The sequence below is a fragment of the Triturus cristatus genome, chromosome 9, assembly GCF_964204655.1.
Source record: "Triturus cristatus chromosome 9, aTriCri1.1, whole genome shotgun sequence".
NCBI lineage: Eukaryota > Metazoa > Chordata > Amphibia > Caudata > Salamandridae > Triturus > Triturus cristatus.
Window position 1 is genome coordinate 1034017630 of NC_140592.1, and position 25032 is coordinate 1034042661.

Here is a 25032-nt window from a genome sequence, read left to right on the forward strand (position 1 = left end):
GGTGACGCTCCTCCCCCGGACAAAGAGTCCAAGGTGTTAGAAACCTCTGGCAAGCGAGTTGCCGCCCAAGCTGCCAACATATGGCGCATAGCCAACACTCAGGCGCTCCTTGCTCGCTATGATAGAGCGCACTATGACACACTTGAGCAAATATTCCAACATCTCCCTGACCAGTTCAAGGAAGGCGCAGAAATGCTCATCAGAGAAGGACAGCTACTAACGAACGCTTCCATCAAATGCGCACTAGATGTTGCAGACACGGCTGCCAGAGCCATAAACACAAGCGTCATGTTGCGACGACATGCCTGGCTACGGATCTCAGGATTCAAGCCTGAGGTACAAAACAATATACTGAACCAGCCCGTCAACCCCGACTATTTATTCGGGCCAGAGGTTGACACCACCCTCGAAAAGATAAAAAAGGATACGGACACTGCAAAGTCCATGGGCGCACTACAAACTCAGTCCTTTCGGAGCGGCTCCTTTCGTCGCCCCGGAAACAAGGGAGCAGGTAGAGGACAGGGGTCACAACAAACATATAACAAAGGCAATACACAGACCACCTATGATAAAAACACCCGAGGTGGATATCGTGGCTCCAGCACAAAGGGCAGAGGACGCGGCTACGGCAACACCAGGTCCTCCCCCAAGAACAAGCAGTGACGCCCTCTCCCTTCCTCCCGACCACATAACACCTGTCGGGGGAAGGCTACAAAGGTTCCTGTCCACGTGGAATTCCATCACCACGGACAGGTGGGTCAAAGATATTATAAAATACGGTTACTGTCTGGAGTTAACCTCCACTCCACCCACAATACCACCAAGAAGCCGTCCTATGTCCTCAGAGCACTTAACGCTCTTACAGCAAGAAGTGCAAAGTATGCTTCTAAAAGGCGCTATAGAGGTCGTACCCATCCACGAGCAGGGTGCGGGAGTGTACTCCCTCTACTTCTTAATTCCAAAAAAGGACGGGTCGCTCAGACCTATATTGGACCTGAGACCCCTGAACCAGTACATTCTTTCAGAGCACTTTCATATGCTCACTCTACAGCAAGTCCTTCCGCTTCTCAAGCAGGGAGACTTCCTAGCCACACTGGACCTCAAGGATGCGTACTTTCACATACCCATCCACCCCTCACACAAAAAATACCTCAGGTTCACTGTTCAGGGGCAGCACTATCAGTTCAAAGTCCTTCCCTTCGGCGTGACAACAGCGCCCAGGGTTTTCACGAAGTGCCTAGCTACGGTGGCAGCACATCTACGGAGGCAGCATATACACGTCTACCCCTACCTAGACGACTGGCTCGTTCAAGCGAAGTCAGCCCAGCAATGTGCAAGCCACATGTCCCGCACCATTCACCTTCTTCACAGTCTGGGATTCTCACTGAATTATCCAAAGTCCCATCTCCAGCCCGCACACGTACAACAGTACCTAGGTGCGACTATAGACACTCTGGCGGCCACAGCTCAGCCAAATTTAGTGAGGATCAACAGCATACAACTGCTGATCTCCAAATTCAAACCCAATCACTCACTTCCAGCGCGAGTGTTCATGCAGTTGATAGGCATGATGGCCTCCTGCATCTTCATAGTCCCGCACGCGAGATTACATATGCGCCCACTTCAGGAGTGCCTAGCACGTCAGTGGAATCAGGCTCAAGGACAGTTAAAGGACCTAGTGTTGGTGAGCGGTCGGGCATACAACTCTCTGCATTGGTGGAATCCACAAAACCTTTGCAAGGGCCGACCGTTCCAAGAGCCTGTCCCACAAATAGTACTGACAGCGGACGCGTCTCTCCAGGGATGGGGAGCTCATGTACTCCACTACACAGTGCAAGGACTATGGACAACACAACAAAAGAAGTTGCACATCAACCTTCTGGAATTGATGGCAATCTTCCTAGCCATGAAGGCATTCAAAGTACATCTATGCAACAAGGTCGTGTTGATCCGGACGGACAACATGACCGCAATGTACTACATACAGAAACAGGGAGGCACACACTCTCCACAGTTGTCTCATCTGGCTCAGAGCATGTGGAAGTGGGCCATTCAAAGGAACATGTTCCTCATGGCGGAACACCTCCCTGGCAAGGACAACCAGATGGCGGATCTGCTCAGCAGACACAGCCACCAAATGCACGAGTGGGAGTTACACCCATCAGTACTCCAACCGTACTTTCAGCAGTGGGGTCATCCGGAGATAGACCTATTCGCGACAAGCGAAAACGCAAAATGCCCAAGTTTCGCCGCCAGATCCCCACATCCGCAGTCGCAGGGCAATGCGATATGGATGAACTGGTCCGGCAGATTTGCGTACGCTTTTCCCCCAGCGCCATTGATACCGCTAGTGGCCCGCAAACTCCGACAACACTCCCTGACACTCGTCCTAGTTGCTCCCACGTGGGCACGCCAGCCGTGGTACACCACCTTCCTCGAACTTTCCGTGGTGCCGCATCAAAGGCTGCGGATCAAACCCGCGCATTTGACGCAGAACCATGGAGAGGTTCAGCACCCAGATCCGCAACAGCTGAATCTGGCGATCTGGCTCCTGAAGTCCTAGAGTTTGGCTGTCTCAACCTGCCACCTGACTGTATGGACATCATCAAGGAGGCCAGGAGACCCACTACCAGAGCTTGCTATGCAGCCAAATGGAAAAGGTTCGTCATTTATTGCGGTAATAATGACATCAACCCGCTGGACGCATCCATCCAAAACATCATCTGTTATCTCTTACACCTATATAGATGCAATCTGGCGTACACCTCTATACGTGTCCATTTGACCGCAATATCAGCCTATCTGCAAACCAGGCAGCACCTCTCTCTATTCAGAGTGCCTGCCATCAAAGCATTCTTGGAAGGGCTCAAACGAGTCATTCCACCTAGTCACCCGCCGGCTCCAATGTGGAACCTCAACTTGGTCCTCACACGCCTGATGGGTCCACCCTTTGAACCTCTACACTCATGCGAGATTCAATTCCTTACCTGGAAAGTGGCCTTCCTAGTAGCGATCACTTCCCTCAGAAGAGTTAGTGAACTCCAGGCACTAACCGTTCAAGAGCCATTTATTCAGGTTCACGCCAACAGGGTCGTACTACGTACCAACCCCAAGTTCATGCCCAAGGTAATATCGCAGTTCCACATGAACCAGACTATTGAACTGCCCGTTTTCTTCCAAAACCCACAAACTGTTGCAGAAAGGGCACTACATACACTAGATGTACGGAGGGCCCTCATGTACTACATCGACAGGACTAAATCATTCAGGAAGACAAAACAACTGTTCGTTGCCTTTGCCCCACACCACAAAGGTAACGCCATCTCCAAAGCAGGGATAGCCAGATGGATAGTTAAGTGTATTCAAATCTGTTATCAAAAGGCAAAACGCACATTAACTATTCCACCACGAGCCCACTCAACACGTAAGTTGGGGGCTTCCATGGCCTTCCTAGGAAATATTCCCCTGCATGATATATGCAGAGCAGCCACATGGTCCACTACACACACATTTACAAAACACTATTGCGTAGATGTGCAGTCAAAACAGCAGGCAGCTGTAGGACAGGCTGTTCTCAAAACACTTTTTCAGACCGCTGCAGCTGGCACGGGTAGCCGCCGCTAATAGAGGGCACTGCTATGTATTCTATGCACAGATATGAATTCAGCAGCCCACATGCCTCGAACTGAATATGCTACTTACCAGTATGCATCTGTTCTTGGCATGTAGGGCTGCTGACATTCATATCGCCCTCCCTCCTCCCCGGCGCCTGTCGCAGCTGCAGCTCTCAGAATTACTGCAAGCATGGTCATCACTTTCTGTATCTACTCCATCACTGCCACAATGGCGAAAAACAATCTGAGGATGGAGAGGATGCCCATGCGCACTGTAGTCCAGGGGAGGAGTCACCTATCCAAGGATACTTCGAAGACTCTTCCAGGACAACAACGTGCAAACATCCGGACCCAACACTAGGCGGCGATCTATGCACAGATATGAATGTCAGCAGCCCTACATGCCAAGAACAGATGCATACTGGTAAGTAGCATATTCATTTCCCTTCTTGCTTCCGGTTTGTTACTACTCATTGCCATTTGAATACAGTACACTTGCTTGAAATGTTCCTCCACATCTATCTCCCTAGGATGATACCTTGTTATTCTTTGATGCTTAATGCCATCTTTCTTGAGTAATGACTCCAACGCCTCCACCGCAAACTGTGGCCCATTGTCAGAGATGATCATTCAAAGACATCCTTCTCTCCTGAAGATAATCTCACAGAAAGCAACCACATTGGAAGCTTTTATCTCCCGGAGACTTTTGGCCACTTGGAATAGTAGTCAACCATAAGTAAGTAAGTAATGGCTTATAAAGCCCACGATTGCTGAGGCGTCTTGGCGCTGAGGGAGGCAAGAAAGTACGAAAGTTTTGAATAACTAGATCACTGTTTGCGAGGGAAGAGCCAGATTTTAATCTGTCTCCTAAACTGACCATAACTGTAGCCAATCTTACTATCTTGCCCCACACCATCAAATGGACCACTACCATCTATTGCTAACTTTTCCCGGCTCTTGGTGGAAATTGTACTGGTACAATAGGTGTCTCTGTGGATGTGTTGAGACTTGTCACTGCAGGTGCATGCTGCACAGTTCTTGACAAATCTCTCAATCTCCCTATTCAGGCCAGGCAACCAAAAGCAAGACATGCTTTCCTTATCATGGCCGACATACCTCCATGTCCAACATACAACAAGGCTAATGTGTTAACGCAGGCAGGTAGGTACAAATAATCTGTCACACTATCTTAAAATATCTTTTGCTGCCGACAGTTCCTCCCACACATTCATGAACTCGCTTAAGATTTCATCAGCCTTGTTTTTACCTATAATCTTCAACGACAATTTCCTGGACAATAGCTGTAACATTTGATTTTTGGACAATTTGTCTCTCCATTCTTCCACCCTGGCTGCCATCCACTCTCTAGCCTCTACATACTCTTTCGCATTTAAAGATAATCGTGAAGGGCAATTGGCATTAGCATTTTTAACACCAGGTACATAATTGATGGTAAATGTATTTTTCTTGTAAGCGATACATCCACTTGGCAATACACAAAGTTGTTCTACCTGCTCCCTTGGTGCTAAATAAATCAACACAGAGCTTAGGAAGAGTGCACATCTCAAAATGAGTTTCCCAAACAAATGTCCTGAATGCCAACCACAATAGTGGATTATGTACTTTCAGCACCCTTAAGCGTCCGCAATGCAAATTCCACCACCCTATCCCGACCGTTAAACACTTGCATAAGAACCGCCCCAAACCATAATCGCTCGCATCGGTGACCGATATGGTCCTGTCAGAAGTATCAAATGGTTTCAACAATAGACTTAATGACTAACTGTTTCACTGCTTCAAAAGCTTGTTGATAAGCAACACACCAGCGATATTCCACTTTTCAACTATGAACATAATGCATGTACTTTTCCTACAAAATGTTCCACAAATTTGGAGTAGTGCTACGCCAGTCATAAAAAGAAGCAATTGTTCTTTACCCTCTGTTGGAGGTGCTTTCTCAATGGTTTCTATTAACTTCAATTTGGGTTTTACACCCTTATATGACAATGTGTGTCCCAGATGCTTTTCTTCACCAACCTCACATTTACATTTTTCAACACCAATTGTCAGTCCAGCACGTTTGAACCTACTTGAAACCTTTTCTAAAATTATTTCATACTGTACCTGGTCACCACCCAAAACAAGTACATCATTCTGGAAGAACAATACGTTTGACAGACCAGTCAAAACTCCCTGCATGACCCTCTGGAAGACCGCTGATGCAGAGGTCAAGCTAAATGGCATACAGTTGTCTTGATAAGATCCTTCCAGTGTTACAAAAGATGTCAAATGCGTAGATTCTGGGTGTAAGTGAACCTGATGGTACGCACTTGACAGATCCAAAGTAGTGAAATACCTTGCCATACTTACACCCAGAAGCATCTCATTAATCCGTGTAAAAGGATGTCTGTCTACCCATATGTTGTCATTTAGGTCCATAAGGTCTACACACATGATCAAATTTCCATTAGCCTTTCTAGCCAAAACTATAGGATTGAGCCACTGCATAGACCCACTTTGCTTGATAACCCCAGAATCACACAGTTGCCTAAGCACATTTATCAACTGCTCTTGTAAAGCCAGTGGCACATTACACTCCTTGTGCACTTTAGAAGTCGCAACTTTTCTCAAAATAATACGGTGGTCCTGCAAACAACCCAGCTTCTCTGAAAACAATCCAGGATTTCTTGAACTCCACTTGCCAGCCACACTTCCACCCTTGAGTAATTCCTGATCAGGGCAATTGAGATATCGCAACATTCTGAAAGCATGTTGCTCCTTCCATCCAAACAAAATACTACCATTCTCAACAACATATACTTTGCCTGAAGCTTTTCTCTCTCAATATGCCCAAAATGTCCCAATTGCTTGCATTTCTAGCTTTGGTTGTCAAACAAGCATTGGACTATGCCCAGTGTTTCACACTCCCTGGAACACCGTCTTTTCTGGTCATTAAAATGTGCACCCGATGCATTCATGCTCAGCCCTTTCTTAGATGTCATTGTAGCAAATGTATGTACAGTATTCACCACAGAAGTCTCACTTAATTCTGCAGTCATCTTATTTCGACTGCTGCTAAGGTATTTGACATACCAAGAAGTATTTAAATTTGTCTAGCGATGCAGATGGATTTCTTAAAAGGGAGATCCTTCAATCCTAACACTTTCTCCTGAATTTTCATGGTATTTGTTCTATTGACCATTTGTTCACTGATGATTTCCTCATGCAACTCTCTAGTTCGAGGCATGTGGGCTGCTGAATTCATATCTGTGCATAGATCGCCGCCTAGTGTTGGGTCCGGATGTTTGCACGTTGTTGTCCTGGAAGAGTCGTCGAAGTATCCTGAGATAGGTGACTCCTCCCCTGGACCACAGTGCGCATGGGCATCCTCTCCATCCACAGATTGTTTTTTTCCGCCATTGGGTTCGGATGTGCTTATCTTAGCTCAAGTTAGGAAAAATTAGTTTAAGGCCAAAAGGCCTTTAGTTTTCGTCGGTACTGTTCCCGCTCGGTATCGACAGCTTTCTTGCTTAGTTTAGCAAACTTCTTCAAGTTTTTCGGATCCGTTTAATCGGATCAGCGACCTTACATCGACGATGGAATCGAGGTCCCCATTCAAACGGTGTCCTGTTTGCCACGCCAAATATCCACATATCGACGTCCACCCGGTGTGCAACAAATGCCTCTCGCCGGATCACGACGAATCGAAATGTATGGCCTGTGCCCGATTCCGATCCAAAAAGACTCTCCGGAATCGACGGGCAGCGAGATTAGAAGCGCAGAAATCGGCACCGGCCCCGGCAAACATCTTCAGCACCGAGGACGAAGATGTTGAAAGCGTGGAAGACACGAACTACAGCCCGCTTCCGAACACGATTCCCGATCGGAAGACGCCGATGAAGCGCTTTTTCACAGGGAAGAAGCCGACGATGAGGTAGGAGACTACGATGAGGCCTTTGGGGCCGAAGAAGATATCTCTGGTGAAGAGCAGGGCCTACCCGTCGAAACGGAGGCTATCAAAGTGCGTCATTCTACGGCTCCGGTCGAGGGATCGCCTCCGGGCCTTACCCAAGATCAATCCCGCAGTTCTTCGGCCCCGCCTTCGGGCCCGGCCTCGAACATCCAGCAAGAGCCATTATTACCGAAAAAGACTGGTTTCCCTTCAACGAAACCGAAACCAATCGTCGCACCAGTTACACAGAAACCGAAAGTGAAACTGGCAGTGGTCGGCTCGAAGCCCTCGGAGACCTCCACTCCTTCGACGCCAGCCCAAACCATCGGCTCCGAACGCACTAAAAGGGATTTCGGCACCGAACTCGCTGCTGCGGATGTCGGTACCGACCCGAAAAAGAAGGCCATCGGTACCTCAAAAGCGCCTCGGCCGCCGGCACCGAAGCAATCTGCCCCGAGCACAAAAGTTAAAATGGCCGCTCCATCGGAGTCAACTTCGAAGGCAGCGACTAAGGTCAAGTCATCGACTCCGTCGATCGCTACTGCCTCTCCTCGAATCGATGACCCTGTGGCTCCGAAGCAGTCCTCTGCCGAACCACTCCGCACCAAAGAACCTTCGGCGTTCTCTGTGCGACAAGTTGCGGCGTCCTTGCAACGCATCAGAGAACAGGCAGCCCTCCAGTCCACATCGGGCCCCGACCCGAAAAAGGCTCCAAAGGCACCTTCGGCACCAACCAACATTACTTTTGGTTTGCCGCTGTCCACGGCGCCAAAGATGTTCGAGATCCGAACACCTGTCCGCCAGACAAGGTCCCCATCTGCTGGACACTCTCCTACTGAGCCTTCACCGTCCCAATTCATCGACGCCGACACCGGCAGACTCATGCTCCGAAAACGGAAGGTCACACCAGAGCAGACCTTGGACTCTTACAGAATCCCTCTAAAGCAGAAACTGCCAGCAGAATCGGAACCGGTTCTATACGAACGCCTGCATACCTCCTATCTGGATCCCCAGTCCTTTTCTCCAACGCCCTCCGACACGGACGCAATGGAGGACTACATGGGTGATGAGACCACCTACCCTAGGGATATAGATCCTGAGGAGCAGCAGGACCCAGATCAAGCTTGGGATGACCCTGCAGACCCAGGTGCCACAACAGATACCCAGGACACGCAGCTTTACGGTGCAAAAACATCTCCCACAGAGGACACTGCTGCCTTCAATGCCCTCATAGAACGTGCTTCAGCCAATCATGGAGTGCAACTCCACTCTGACACAGTTGAGGAAGACTTCTTGGTGGACACTTTCGCCTCCTCTGAGAGGACGGTCAAGACTCTGCCCATGTTGAAAGGTGTTCTCAAGCCAGCAAAGGAAATTTTCAAGGAAACAACCAGGGCACGGGTGCTGAACCCCAGGATTGAGAAGAAATACAAACCTGCGCCCGGGGACCCTATGTACATTAGAGAGCAGTTACCTCTGGACTCCATGGTGGTTGCTAACGCTCGCAAACGAGCGCACTCACAAACGACTGGTGATGCTCCTCCCCCAGACAAAGAGTCCAAGGTGCTGGAGACCTCAGGCAAGAGGATTGCAGCTCAAGCAGCAAACATCTGGCGCATTGCCAATACACAGGCCCTCCTGGCTCGCTACGATCGTTCACACTACGACACACTAGAGTCACTACTCCAACATCTGCCAGACGAGTACAAAGAGGCAGCGGAGCTCCTCATCAGAGAGGGACAACTCCTTACAAACGCATCCATTAAGTGCGCCCTAGATGCTGCCGACACAGCTGCGAGGGCAATAAACACCAGCGTCATGTTACGCCGACACGCTTGGTTAAGAATCTCCGGATTCAAACCTGAGATCCAAAACAACATCCTAAATCAGCCTGTCAACCCCGACTACTTATTCGGACCGGAAGTTGACACCACTTTAGAAAAGATAAAAAAGAACACTGACACTGCGAAGTCAATGGGGGCTCTGCAAATGCAGACATTTGGTAGTGGCTCCTTTCGTCGCCCCGGAAATAGGGGAGCAGCTAGAGGACAGGGGTCACAGCAGACATACAATAAAGGGGGCACACAGAGTACCTCCGATAAAAACAACAGAGGTGGATATCGTGGCTCCAGCACCAAGGGCAGAGGACGCGGTTACGGCAATACCAGGTCCTCACCTAAGAACAAACAGTGACGCCCTCTCCCTTCCCCCCCGACCACATAACACCTGTCGGGGGAAGACTCCAGCGGTTCCTGTCCACGTGGAATACCATCACCACGGACAGGTGGGTCAGGGATATTATCCAGCACGGTTACTGTCTCGAATTAACCTCCACTCCACCCACAATACCGCCAAAGCACCGTCCTATGTACGCAGAGCACTTAGCATTATTGCAGCAGGAAGTGCTAAGTATGCTGCAAAAAGGTGCGATAGAGGTCGTGCCCTTCAACCAGCAGAGGACAGGGGTGTACTCTCTGTACTTCCTAATCCCAAAAAAGGACGGGTCGCTCAGACCTATACTAGACCTGAGACCCCTCAACCACTACATTCTCTCAGAGCATTTCCATATGCTCACCCTACAACAGGTTCTCCCGCTGCTCAGCCAGGGAGACTTCCTAGCCACACTAGACCTCAAAGATGCGTACTTCCACATACCCATACACCCGTCACACAGGAAATATCTCAGGTTCACTATTCAGGGGCAGCACTACCAATTCAAAGTCCTCCCCTTCGGTGTGACAACAGCACCCAGAGTTTTCACCAAGTGCCTAGCTACAGTGGCTGCACATCTACGGAGACAACACATTCACGTCTACCCATACCTGGACGACTGGCTTGTTCAGGCAAAGTCAGCCCAGCAATGTGCCAGCCACATGTCAATCACCATTCACCTTCTTCACAGTCTGGGATTCTCACTAAATTACCCAAAATCACATCTCCAACCCGCACACGTACAACAGTACCTGGATGCGACCATAGACACTCTGGCAGCCACAGCGCAGCCAAATTTAGTGAGGATCAACAGCATGCAAATGCTGATTTCAAAGTTCACACCCCAACACTCCCTTCCTGCGCGAGTGTTCATGCAGTTGATAGGCATGATGGCCTCCTGCTTTTTCATAGTCCCACACGCGAGAATACATATGCGCCCGCTTCAGGAGTGCTTAGCACGTCAATGGAATCAGGCTCACGGGCAATTAAAAGACCTAGTGTTGGTGAGCGGTCGGGCATACAACTCTCTGCATTGGTGGAATCCACAAAACCTTTGCAAGGGCCGACCGTTCCCTGGAGAGACGGCGGACGCGTCTCTCCAGGGATGGGGAGCTCATGTAATCAATTACACAGTGCAGGGACTATGGACAATACAACAAAAGAAGATGCACATCAACCTTCTGGAACTGATGGCAATCTTCCTGGCAATGAAGGCATTCAAAGTACACTTGTGCAACAAAGTCGTGTTGATCCGGACGGACAACATGACTGCCATGTACTACATACAGAAGCAGGGAGGAACACACTCTCCACAGTTGTCTCCTCTGGCTCAGAGCATGTGGAAGTGGGCCATTCAGAGGAACATATTCCTCATGGCGGAACACCTCCCGGCAAGGACAACCAGATGGCGGATCTGCTCAGCAGACACAGCCACCAGATGCACGAGTGGGAGCTACACCCGTCAGTACTCCAACCGTACTTCCAACAGTGGGGTCATCCAGAGATAGACCTATTCGCCACAAACGAAAACGCAAAATGCCAAAGCTTTGCCGCCAGGTTCCCACATCCACAGTCGCAGGGCAATGCGATATGGATGAACTGGTCCGGCAGATTTGCGTACGCTTTTCCCCCAGCACCGTTAATACCGCTGGTGGCACGCAAACTGCGACAGCACTCACTGACACTCATCCTAGTTGCTCCCACATGGGCGCGCCAGCCATGGTACACTACCTTTCTAGAACTTTCCGTGGTGCCGCATCAAAGGCTGCGGATCAAACCTGCACTCTTAACGCAGAACCATGGCGAAATTCAGCACCTAGATCCGCAACAGCTGAACCTGGCAATCTGGCTCCTGAAGTCTTTGAGTTTGGCTACCTAAACCTGCCACCTGACTGTATGGAGATCATTAAAGAGGCCAGGAGACCCACTACCAGAGCCTGCTATGCAGCTAAATGGAAGAGGTTTGTCATTTATTGCAACAACAATGACATTAACCCGCTAGACACATCCACTCAAAACATAATCTGTTACCTCTTACACCTATACCGATGCAATCTGGCATACACCTCAATACGTATCCATTTGACCGCAATAGCAGCCTATCTCCAGAACAGGCAGCACCTCTCTTTATTCCGAGTGCCTGCCATCAAAGCTTTCTTGGAGGGACTTAAACGAGTAATTCCCCCAAGACACCCACCAGCACCGGTGTGGAACCTCAACTTGGTCCTCACCCGACTGATGGGTCCACCCTTCGAACCTCTCCACTCATGTGAGATTCAATTCCTCACCTGGAAAGTAGCTTTCCTAGTGGCAATCACTTCGTTAAGAAGAGTTGGTGAACTCCAGGCACTAACCATTCAAGAGCCATTCATACAAGTTCATACCAACAGGGTCGTACTACGTACTAACCCCAAATTCATGCCTAAAGTAATATCGCAGTTCCACATGAATCAAACTATTGAACTGCCTGTTTTCTTTCAGAATCCACAAAATGTCGCTGAAAGAATGCTCCATACACTAGATGTCAAAAGAGCCCTCATGTACTATATAGACAGAACTAAAGACTTTAGGAAGACAAAACAACTTTTCGTTGCCTTTTCTCCACAACACAAAGGCAACGCCATCTCCAAAGCAGGTATAGCCAGATGGATCGTTAAATGTATTCAAATTTGCTATCAAAAGGCTAAACGCACATTAACGATTCCCCCACGAGCCCACTCAACACGTAAGTTAGGGGCGTCCATGGCTTTCCTGGGAAACATTCCTTTACAGGATATATGTAGAGCAGCCACATGGTCCACTATACATACATTTACCAAACACTATTGTGTAGATGTACACTCAAAACAGCAGGCAGCTGTAGGACAGACTGTTCTCAAAACTCTTTTTCAGACCGCTGCAGTTGGCACTGGGGGCCGCCGCTAATAGGAGGTACTGCTATGTATTCTATGCACAGATATGAATTCAGCAGCCCACATGCCTCGAACTGAATATGCTATTTACCAGTATGCATCTGTTCTTGGCATGTAGGGCTGCTGACATTCATATCGCCCACCCTCCTCCCCGGCGCCTGTCGCGGCTGCAGCTCTCAGAATTACTCTATAGCATGGTCATCACTTACTGTATCTACTCCATCACTGCCACAATGGCGAAAAACAATCTGAGGATGGAGAGGATGCCCATGCGCACTGTGGTCCAGGGGAGGAGTCACCTATCTCAGGATACTTCGAAGACTCTTCCAGGACAACAACGTGCAAACATCCGGACCCAACACTAGGCGGCGATCTATGCACAGATATGAATGTCAGCAGCCCTACATGCCAAGAACAGATGCATACTGGTAAGTAGCATATTCAAACTTGCACGTAGCAGCGAACATTCTCAACACAGCCACATATTGTTCTGTGGTTTCCCCCGGTAGGTGCAAGAAAAACCTGTGACTTTCGACTACCATACTATTTTTTTTTTTTTTTTCCCCAGAGTTTCCTCTAGAGCAGAGGTTCTTAACCTGTGGTCCAGGGACCCCTGGAGGGTCCGCATAGCCTACTCCTAAGTGTCCATGACAGTTTAGTAATTAAATAATATAGACAGATTAATAAAGTGTATATAAATGAAGAAGCAAAATTTGTGTATGTTTGACCAGTGCTTGTTCTTGTATTTTTTTGTTTGCATTATTTTGGGGTTAAAATCATCAGAAATTCTTAGGCCAGAGTCCCCGGCTTCCAGTAATAATTCAGTTGGGGTCCCTGGATTCTGTTAATGATTCAGAGAGGTCCCTGGGTTCTAGTGATGATTAAGTGAGAGTCCACAGGAGTCAAATGGTTAAAAAACCACTGCTCTAGAGCCTTCAAGGCATTCACATACTCATTCACAGGTGCCTCGTCTGCATCTGACCCTGATTCCATGACATCCTCATTAGTCGTAGACATACTGAACAGTGTCAACACTTTCCTGCCCACTACTCTCAAACTATATTTCAACATAGCCAATTGCCATTTAACCATAAACACACGTTTTCTTGTAATCTGTGTTGTCCATTTCACCTTTAAAATTGTCTCAGTTCTCTTTCTATTAATGTTGTTTTCTAACTCGACTCCGGTCCTATCTTGGATTTTCAGATTATTTTCTCTAGTAGAGACCATACGTCACTTTTAGATCCTGTGGTAGGGAAAACAATGTCTTTCAGTTTCACCACCGACACATGTTCCTGTGTCCATGTAAAACTCCGGAGGTAGGATTTACTGGCGTTCCACAATTGTGGCGCAATTCGCCACTGTAAACAGGTTAGCGTTCCACAATTGTGGCGCAATTCGCCACTGTAAACAGGTTAGTGAAACGCGATGAAGACACAAGTAAGCCATCCTCCCACTTTCTTGCGGTCTTGACACTCCCTCAAGTCACAAGACCACAGATTCTCACGCGTGCACCTCCTGCATATGAATTTAATAGGACACACTTGAACATTTATATCATTAAATTGGAAAGGCTTTATTTGTTTCACAGGCAGTAAGTAGACCTCTGCTATTAGTAGAGCCTCCAATATAGAAGCTAGGTGTGCTGACCGTCCAATTTAAATGGTGACCATTACTTAAACATAAAGTAACTCAAAAGGGTCGTAAGCATAGCTGTGTGCAGCATCTCCTTGCCATCAGAGATTGCATTCTCGTCGCTAGTTTTTTAAAAATTATAAATAATTGGGTACATTTTGGATAGAAGAAATATGTACTTTGATTCGCCTGAGTACAACATTGCGACTTCTGTCTAGAAGAGTACTCGTTCCTCCAACTGTCTTCAGTAGAACACTCCTACGTCATCGTTGTTTCACGAGAAGTAAATCTTGTCATCATGGTCAATAGTCGCATGATCTAATTTTGTGTGATGCTAATGGGGTGAAGTGACATGCAATACCACCATATGAATTTGCTAAAATATGGCAGAGGGAAGCACAGGGTGTAATTTCCCTGTAGCAGGCCTTGAGCTGTAAGTTTAAGTAGTATAGACAAACACTTGAATACAGAAGCTGAATACACTGCAGAGTTTGCAAACGCACCTCCTTCATTTAAAACAATTAAAAACATTGTTGGTGGTTACCAATATCGCAATTCTTCTTTTTAATGTTAGGGTATTTCCACAGGATTACTGTAATAAAGGGTAATATTTACTTGCCATCATGCATGAAGGCAGCTTGGCTATGTTAATTTTGACCATTGTAAACGTTTTTCCTAATGTCAAATTTTAGCAGCAAATGTCAACAAACTGTGTTGTATGTTGTATTGCTTTCATTGCAAAATAAAGTGTGAAATATTGTTTATGAATTGTTTTATTTAAGGATTGCTGAAAAAGATAAACAGATAAAAAAGACAGAAGATTCTCTGGCATTTGAGCATGTCCATTTAACAAACCGGGAAGAGGAACTTAAGGTATGGCAACTTATTAATAGCGTGTCAATGTTACTGATACTGGAAAGCCACAGTTCTCTTTGTCTGTGGAACAGGGGTGTTGTACTAAAACTTTCATTCAGAATGTGGTGTTAAATCCTTGTTGGTCAAGTCACAGCAGTCAGATGTGCAGTATTGCTTCCAGTTTAACACTTCCAGCACACATGGAGAATGATTAGCTGTGGACACATTTAACGCTAAGGAATGCAATTTGCAACTTGGGTCCGCTACTCGTTGAACGAATATTCTCTTCAGTAACCCAGGTTAACGGATGGATCCGCGGTGATCTCTTCAGGCTGTCCATGGATGGGAAATGGCTTCAAAATACAGCAAGTCCAGCATTTCATTTATAGTCCGAGAATGGTTATTCAACCTCCTTCTGCCTCACTCTTGATAACTTACTTTACCACTGCAGGCAGTTCAGCCCATAGGCCTGGCTTTCTGAGACAGAAAGAAGTCAAACTTTGATGCAACACCAACGTGAGACTGAAGAAGCTGCTTTATAGTCTTGTATCCAAATTCAGTTTTGGCTGCCATAGCGTGGATCAGTTCCCTAGCACACCAACCTACAACTGGAAGAGTAGAAAATTATTACAATTTAAATGTCATTTATAGACCGATCCATGTTTTTCGGTAGATGATGAATTGCAAAGCTTAGTCACTTATTTTCCAGAAGCGTTTATTTTTTGGGAAAATTTATTTATTCGGCTTTCAGAACAATGCAGGTTCAAATTAGTGCAGCATTGCATTATTAAGTACTTTCACAGTATTGGTGTGGTTGGCGTGGGGGCAGAAGCTTCCCAAATGAGGGCCAAGAAACAAGAGGAAGGGACCAATACCAGGCAATCACATACTTTCAGGTGCTCCATGAGGGGATAATGTGAATTGCTGAGCTATTCGCAGTTCTGAAGTAGACCCACCAGCAGTAGAGGTAGCAGGAGAATGTGGATGCTGGAGGGTCATCGGCACAGTCAACCCAGCTCCAGTGTCCGCTATCGCAATAAGGGCTGTGTCATCTTCTTCCGGTGTGGCCGAGTCAGACACATCTCCCAGGGATGTGTTGTGGCACCCCAACTTGTCTAGGATATCGCCCCAATACTCGAGGTCTCTCTCTGCATTATTATCAGTACTAACTCTCCGGAGTTCTGCTCTGCTGCCGCCCATTCTTGAAAGTCAGTCCGCCACTTAGACAGAGTTGGAGGGGTCAGGCTTACCCAGTGTGTGGCTGTGTCGCCGTGCCAGTACTAAACCCAGTTGAGCGACTATGTACAGAATATTTTTTCCCTTTGTTGGGAAGAGGCAACAGTCCCAGCAGGCAGTCTCTGGGTGTAAGTTCTTCTTTCACCTTTGTCACTCTGCACACTTCCTGCAGTACCTCACCCCAAAATGTTTATAACTGCACACAGACCCATGCAACATGTCTAGAATCTGCGGGATTTGCACCATAGCTAGCGCAACCCACCAAACGTGTCGAATAAACCCTATGTAAGCTCTGTGGTGTTAGATATGCTCTATAGGGGAAGTAAAAATGTACCAGCCTAAATCGGGCATTACTGACTACTTCTCACAACTGTGCCAGAGTTCTGTTCCATTCCCCATCTGTTAGTGGGGTCCCCAATTCTCCGTCTCAGGAGTAATATTCGTCTGCCTGTCATTTATTTAGAGCTGCATTTAGCCGGGAGATAATACCTTGTAGGAGCCTGGATCTAGAATCACTTGTAGAACATGGGACTGCACCAGCATGACGTCCAGCTCCCAAGACTCATGCGTGATATACTAGCATACTACAAGACTGTCCCCGATCTACACCATAGTGAGTTTCAACCTCCTCTGCGGACATAAAGTTGTAATTTAGGAATATGTCTCCTGCTCTCTGATAACCACCCATCAGCCATTTAGAAATATCCATGGAATCTTGAATATGCAGGAAGGGGCCCAACCACTAAATTGGGAGGAGGTTGGCATAGGGCACCTGCTTTAATACCTTTGTGACCGCTTTTTCCCATGCTTAGGTCACCTGGGTGACAATAAACTGAGTCCCTGCCGTAGGCCTACTGCCGCTCATGAGTAGTTTGGGAAGCTCTGAAATCAGAGTGGCGCCAGAGTAATTTCTTCTCCCATTTGGGTCCGTCAGCACACTATAGTACAGTGTATTGAAGTAGGCCCGCCAGATAATATAGTTGGAGATCCGGTAGTCCAAGACCCATCTGGCTAAGATCCAATTTCAGGATCTCCAAGTGGACCCTGCTACGCTTACCCACCCACACCACGTTCACCAACAATGGGTCAATCTGCTGCTTGGATGGCAACACACAGAACAAATTCTGCAAGACATAAAGGCAGCGGCGTAATAAGACCATTTTGCTTAAGGGTACTCTACCTATGGCCGACAAGGGCAGTGTAATCCAGAATCGAACCGAGGCTGCCAGGCTTTCCATTACTCCGCCCATGTTCAATTCGTATTGTAGGTGGCAGTTGTGCGTTATCTGCAGACCCAAATAGAGGAAACTCCAAGTTTCCCATGGCAAACCCACCTCTGGGAGATCGGATTCATCAAAGTTAGCTGGGGCAGCCACTGGGTATAGCACAATCTTCTGATGCTTTAACGCAGAATTCCGAACAAGACCAGGGAACCCTAAAAGGTAAACCAGGACCTAGGGAGCCAATTTTAAAAAAGAACAATGGTCCTTGTAAAAATTGATTTAGCAAGCGAGGAATAAATATAGAAAGAAATTAATTCTATATGTGATCTATCCAGCTGGATAGTGCAATTTTTAATGAGAATTTAATAATATAAAGAAACAAAATTGGTTAGTAGTGGGACACAGTCCTGTATCCGATTCCACATAAAACAAAAAGAATTGACAATATACAAATTACAAAGACATATTTTTAACCCAAAAAAAACATAAAGCAAACAGGCGAAAGAAAAAGTTGCTTGTACCAGAATATAAAAAATTGTTTTCTACAAGCGTAATGAATGGCTACAACCGTGACACATAGTAATAGGATTATTTAGTGTGTACGGTGTTTAATAGTGTCAACGACGTTTCGATCCCTATTGGAGAATATTGGGATCATCATCAGGACATGGGTAATGTAGGCCTGAGCAATTTAGAATCACTTGGGTGATTAGGTGTCCACGTTCTCTGGTGTAGAGCTGGCCAAGGGTTCAAGGGAGAACGGTCACTTCTAATACGAGCGGTGTAAGGCAGTGCTGGTGTTCAACACCCCGGGCGGGTGCGTAACAACGGGCATTCATAGAATCAATCAATCATAGGCATTTGTATAGCGCACTGCTCACCCGGAGGGTCTCAAGGCGCTGGGGGAGGGGAACGCTACTGCTCGAACAGCCAGGTCTTGAATTGCTTCCTGAAGGCGAGATGGTCTTGCGTTGTCCGGAGGTGGATGGGGAGGGAGTTCCATGTCTTGGCTGCCAGGTAGGAGAAGGATCTTCCTCCGGCGGTGGCTCTGCGGATGCGGGGGACGGTGGCGAGAGCGAGGCTGGCGGAGCGGAGCTGGCGTGTGGGCTTGTGGAAGGTCAGGCGGCTGTTGAGGAACTTGGGGCCCAGGTCGTGGAGGGCCTTGTGGGTGAGGAGTCGGAACGTGATTCTTTTGTTGACGGGGAGCCAGTGCAGGTCTCTCAGGTGTCCGGAGATGTGGCTGTGTCGGGGGATGTCCAGGATGAGTCGTGCTGAGGCGTTCTGGATACGTTGGAGTTTCTTCTGGAGTTTGGCGGCGGTGCCGGCGTAGAGGGCGTTCCCGTAGTCCAGCCGACTGGTGACGAGGGCCTGGGTGACCGTCTTCCTGGTCTCGGTGGGGATCCACCGGAAGATCTTTCGAAGCATGCGCAGGGTGTTGAAGCATGAAGACGAGACGGCGTTGACTTGTCTGGTCATCGAGAGGGAGGAGTCCAGGATGAAGCCTAGGTTGCGTGCGTGGTCCGTTGGCTTGGGGGTGGCTCCCAGGGCGGGGGACCACCCGGAGTCGTCCCAGGCGGAGGGTGATGATCCCAGGATGAGGACCTCCGTCTTGTCTGAGTTCAGTTTCAGGCGGCTGTTCTTCATCCCTTCGTGTAGGCTGGCTCTGGCGGCGTCCGGGTCGCTGGTGAGGGAGAGGATCAGCTGGGTGTCGTCGGCGTAGGTGATGATCTTGAGGTTGTGTTGACGTGCGATGGTTGCGAGGGGGCTCATGTAGACGTTGAAGAGGGTGGGGCTGAGCGATGACCCTTGTGGAACGCCGCAGATGACTTCGGTGGCCGCTGACCGGAACGGGGGGAGGCGGACTCTCTGGGTTCTTCCGGTGAGGAATGAGGTGATCCACTCCAGGGCTTTCTCCTGGATGCCGGTGTTGTTCAGGCGCTGTACCAGGGTGCAGTGGCAGACAGTGTCGAACGCTGCGGAGAGGTCCAGGAGGATGAGGGCCGCAGTTTCCCAGTTGTCCATTAGGGATCTGATGTCGTCTGTGGCTGCGATGAGGGCAGTCTCCGTGCTGTGGTTGTCTCGGAAGCCGGATTGCGAGTGGTCGAGGGATCCGTTGGTCTCGAGGAAGGCGGCTGGCTGTCTGTTGACGGTCTTCTCGATGACTTTGGCAGGAAACGGGAGGAGCGAGATGGGGCGGTAGTTCTTTAGGTCGGAGGGGTCTGCAGTTGGTTTCTTCAGCAGGGCACTGATCTCGGCGTGTTTCCAGCACTCCGGGAAGGTGGCGGTGTTGAAGGAGGCGTTGATGATGTCGCGGAGGTGGGCTGCGATGATGTGGTCGGCCGTGTTGAAGATATGGTGTGGGCAGGGGTCCGTAGGGGATCCGGAGTGGATGGTGTTCATTGTGCGTGTTGTGTCTTCGGTGCTGACTGGGGTCCAGGTGCGGAGGGTGGCGGTGGGGGGCATTGGTTCGGTGGTGGGGTTCGTGGCTGGTGGGCCGAAGCTGTTGTGAATGTTGGCAATCTTGTTGTGGAAGAAGGCTGCGAGGGAGTCGCAAAGGTCTTGCGAGGGAGTGATGTCATTGTTGTCGGGGTTGGAGAGCTCTTTGACGATGCTGAAGAGTTCCTTGCTGTTGTGGGTGTTGTTGTCCAGTCGTTCCTTGAAGGCTGTCTTCTTTGTGGCGCGGATCAGTTGGTGGTGTTTGAGGGCCGTCATGTTGTCTGTGGTCTGGTTGGTGCGCCAAGTGTTCTCCAGGGAGCGGCAGTTCTTTTTGGAGGTGATGAGCTCGTCGGTGAACCAGGAGGCTTTCTTGCTGCCGCGTCTGCTGGGGGGGTTCTTCTTCAGTGGTGCGAGGGCGTCTGCGCAGTTGGTGATCCACTGTGTGAGGTTGTTGGCGGCTTCGTTGGGGTTCGTTGAGCTGGTGGGGGGGTTCTGGCTGAGGAAGGTGGTGAGCTGGTCGCCGGTGATCTTGTTCCAGCTCCTGCGGGGGGCTTGTTGAGGGTGGTGGTGGGTCGTTGTTTTACTGAAGCTGAAGTGGACGCAGCTGTGGTCAGTCCACTGGAGATTGGTGGAGTGGCTGAAGGTGACGTATTTGCTGGATGAGAAGACTGGGTCAAGCGTGTGGCTGGCGTAGTGGGTGGGGGTGGTTACCAGTTGCTGGAGTCCGAGGTTGGCCAGGTTGTCCAGCACAGCAGTGGTGTTGCGGTCCTTGTTGTCCTCCAGGTGGAAGTTGAGGTCCCCCAGGAGGATGTAGTCGGTGGAATTGATGGCGTGCGGGCTGACTAAGTCTGTGATGTCTTCGCTGAACTGTGTGCGTGGTCCCGGTGGTCTGTAGATGAGGGTGCCTCTGAGCGTGGTCTTGGGGTCGGTGTGTATCTGGAAGTGGAGGTGTTCGGTGGAGGTGAAGGTGTCATCGGAGTTGGTCGTGATGCGGATGGTGTTCTTGTGGATGATGGCGATGCCTCCTCCTGTCTGGTTAACGCGGTCCTTCCTGGTGATTTTGTAGCCTTCCGGGACGGCGATGGCGACGTCGGGCGCTGAGGAGGCGTTCATCCAGGTTTCTGTCAGGAAGGCGATGTCTGGTGCTGTCGAGTCGAGGAGGTTCCTTAGTTCGACGGCATGCCTGTGAACGGAGCGGGTGTTGAGCAGGATGCACATCAGGTGTTTGTTGCTGGGGCTCGGTTTAGCAGGTGCGGTGTTGGGTCGGAGGCGGGTGAAGCGGCAGGTCAGGCAGGTGAAGGGTCCGTGGGTGCGTCTCGGGGTGGCTCCGTAGCAGGCGGTGTTTCGGCCGGCGTTGAGTGCGTGGAGGGTTTTGGCGTCGTAGGTGTGCTGGCGAGGGCGAGGACCAGGGGGTCTGGTGCTGGGCGCGGACAGGCGCAGACGGGCTTACCTTTGGCGCACCTTCGCCGCTCAATCGGCGCTCCCGCTGCGCGCGTCCGCTGCGCGGTCGCTCTGGGGGCGTCATAAGTAAGGAGCCGGGAGGGAGGAGCAGCTGGGTGGCAGGAGCGGTGCGGCGAATGGAATCACAGAGGGGCGGGGCCGCAGGGAGGCAGCGGCGGGAAATTCCAAGAAGCAGCGGGCAGCTGGAAATTCCCAGGAGCAGCGGGAAATTCCCAGGAGCAGCGGGCAGCGAGCGAAGGAATCTGCAGGCAGGAGGCGGCAAAGGCAGGCAGGAGCGGCAGCAGTGAGTGGGGCGACCAAGCCCTGTGGAGGGCTGAGCGGTCACACTAGGACTGGTCTTGAGTAAGATAGCAAGCCACGAGACTCCGATGACGTGCAGGGAGCGCGCTGGCTCGATGCAAATTCTGACTTCATGCAAGGCAGTGCTGGGTTTCAACGCCCCGGCTGGGTGCGTAACAACGGGTATTCATAGAAATTGACTCGGAACGTCATCGGATTCTCGTGGCCTGCTATCTCAATCTAGACCGTTCCGAGTCAATTTCTATGAATACCCGTTGTTACGCACCCAGCCGGGGCGTTGAAACCCAGCACTGCCTTGCATTAAGTCAGAATTCGAATCGAGCCAGCGCGCTCCCTGCACGTCATCGGAGTCTCGTGGCTTGCTATCTTATTCAAGACCGGTCCTAGTCAAATTCTATGAATGCCCGTTGTTACGCACCCGCCCGGGGCGTTAAACACCAGCACTGCCTTACACCGCTCGTATTAGAAGTGACCGTTCTCTCTTGAACCCTTGGCCAGCTCTACACCGGAGAACGTGGACACCTAATCACCCAAGTGATTCTAAATTGCTCAGGCCTACATTACCCATGTCCTGATGATGATCCCAATATTCTCCAATAGGGATCGAAACGTCGTCGACACTATTAAACACCGTACACACTAAATAATCCTACTACTATGTGTCACGGTTGTAGCCATTCATTACGCATGTAAAAAAAAAAAAAAATTATATTCTGGTACAAGCAACTTTTTCTTTTGCCTGTTTGCTTTGTTTTTTTTGGTCTTTGTAATTTGTATATTGTCAATTCTTTTGTTTTATGTGGAATCGGATACAGGACTGCGTCCCACTACTAACCAATTTTGTTTCTTTATATTGTTAAATCCTCATTAAAAATTGCACTATCCAGCTGGATAGATCACATATAGAATTGATTTCTTTTTATATTTATTCCTCGCTTGCTAAATTAACGCAGAGTTCCAAAACTGCCCCAAAGTCCGCCATCATTCACATGAGAAGGGGCACCGAGCGCTCCGGGTCCTTTGCATAAATCAATGTATCGTCAGCATGCATGGACATGACGTGTTACTTGTCTCCCACCCGTGTTCTCCAATCCAATCTCACATCTGGTCTGAGATTCGTCGCCAGTGGCTTCATAGCGAGGGTGAACAGGAGCAGCAAGAATGGGCAGCCCTGTCGCGTACCTCTCTTGATGTTAAAAGTGTTGGAGACTTCATTACACACGTGGACGCGTGCACTAGGTGCGTTATACAGGAGTTGCACCCATGCCAGAAACTGCACCGAGACCTATCTGTCCTATATGTATTCCAGGACAAGGTGTCAAACGCCTTCTCTATTTCTAAGGCTATCAATGCTGCCCTCAAGTTAGTGGCCTGGGTTTTGTGCATCACGTGAGCTGGTCGTCTCAAGTTCATATGAGTACCTCTTCCCGGCATAACACCACATTGATTATCTTGAACTAGGTGCGTGACGAAACGGCTTAGCCTTCGCGCCAGAGGTTTGGAAAGGAATTTAACATCGACTTTAAGCATAGAGAGTGGCCTGTAAGATCCCGGGTCAGCAGTGTCTTTGCCTGGTTTTGGTGCAGCATAATGATAAGGGCTTGGGCTGGGAGTTTGCTGACTTTGTGCCTCGAAGGGTTTCAAGGAGTGCAGGGAGTCGGAGATTGCATGGAAAAATTAAACGGGGAGATCATCCTGTCCCGGGCATTTCCCAGATGGCCGCTACTCTCCTATGCACCTCTGCTAAGGACTCACCTCCCGCTTCACATCCCTGTGCTCGCATCTGTAGCCCCACGAGGCGCTCCTCCTCTTCCCCCAACTCATGCTCCAATTTCTTTGATACCTTAGGTATTGCCGAGGCTTACAGCTTGGACAACCACCTTAAAAGCCCCCCACTCTGCACTGCGCGTTTAGGCGGTGTTCTAGTTTGCAGTAAAGTAGCCTTTTAGAGTTTGCTTCATATCTGTTATATTCCCAGTGCTTCGGGCCGGAGTTACCTCAAAGGGACACGAGCCAGTGTTCCCTCACTCTACGCTCCAATAGCAAGGGGTGTAGTCGGAGAGGATCTGCACCTGATAGCTTACCTTCTCAATATTAAGGACGCCTTCATTCGTAAGAAGGAAATGGTCCAACCAACTATGAGCTCCGTGAGTGGGGGTATAGCAAGAATATTCCTTTATTGTGGGGTGGAACTCCGACCATACTTCAACAAGTGGAAGTCTAAGCATGGTTTCATAGAGTGCTGCCACCATATGGGGCTTGGTGCCCATCCGGGGCGGTCTAAGTGATCACCCAAAACATAATTAAAATCACCTGCCCAAATGATAGGCAAGCCAATGTAGGGGAGCAATTTGGTTTCAAGAGTTCCGAAGAACTCTTCATCAATATTAGGTGCATATATGTTGAGCATGCACAGTTCCTGCCCGTCCAGTATACCATGCAACAGAACATACCATCCAGCCACGTCGGCTACCTGTCCTCTCATCTGGAACGCAATACTCTGTGCAACTCATGTAGACACCCCTGTGGCATATGAGGAATAAGTGGAGGAGTATAATTGCCATTGCCATTTTTTATGACGTTTCTGGGCTTTGGCCTCCAATAGGTGTGTCTCCTGCTGGAACGCAAAGTGTACTCCCATCCCTTAAGGTAGGTGTGGGTCCCATAGCATTTTACAAAAGAATTCAACACATTCCATGTAAGGATGCGCACTGAGTGAGACAAAGGGTGATACCAGCCATATCTATCCCCATCCGTCGTCCTGCCCATCTCCCCATTGCTCCCTCCCAGCACCCACAATAAGTGATACTCAATTGCTGCTGCAGCAGCTATTACCATAACTCCTAAACCGCTCCCATTTCCCCACACAGGATAAACACCCCATAACTCAACTAATGTCTTCGGAAGAATTGGGGCGAGCCCTCCCACCCACACTAGAACAGTCAGGCAATAAACCCGGTGAGTCTCTTATCCTTCATTCCATACCTGTGTGCCCGATGATCCTCACTTCACTACGTACAGTCTCGCACACACAACGGTAAAGGGTAAAAGAAACCGGGAAAAGGTTTTAGGGCAAGATAAAGCAAAAAGGACAAAAGACAAAAAATACAGGTGGTGGGGTGTGCTGGGATTTCAAATCTATAAACCTCCATCCAGATCTCCGTGTAAGATGCCTCCCCCATATCCCACACCAACTT

At 49.1% G+C, this 25032-nt stretch overlaps 1 protein-coding gene across 32 annotated transcripts in view; it reads left to right on the forward strand.

The window, feature by feature from the left end:
• KTN1 (kinectin 1) overlaps positions 1-25032 on the forward strand; it is a 484843-nt gene that overhangs the window by 224915 nt on the left and 234896 nt on the right. For all 32 annotated transcript variants that reach the window (XM_085626790.1, XM_085626798.1, XM_085626810.1 and 29 more), the window contains exon 14: positions 15107-15197. In XM_085626790.1, the coding sequence (XP_085482916.1) occupies positions 15107-15197 (91 nt within the window). The remainder of the gene's footprint in view (positions 1-15106; positions 15198-25032) is intronic.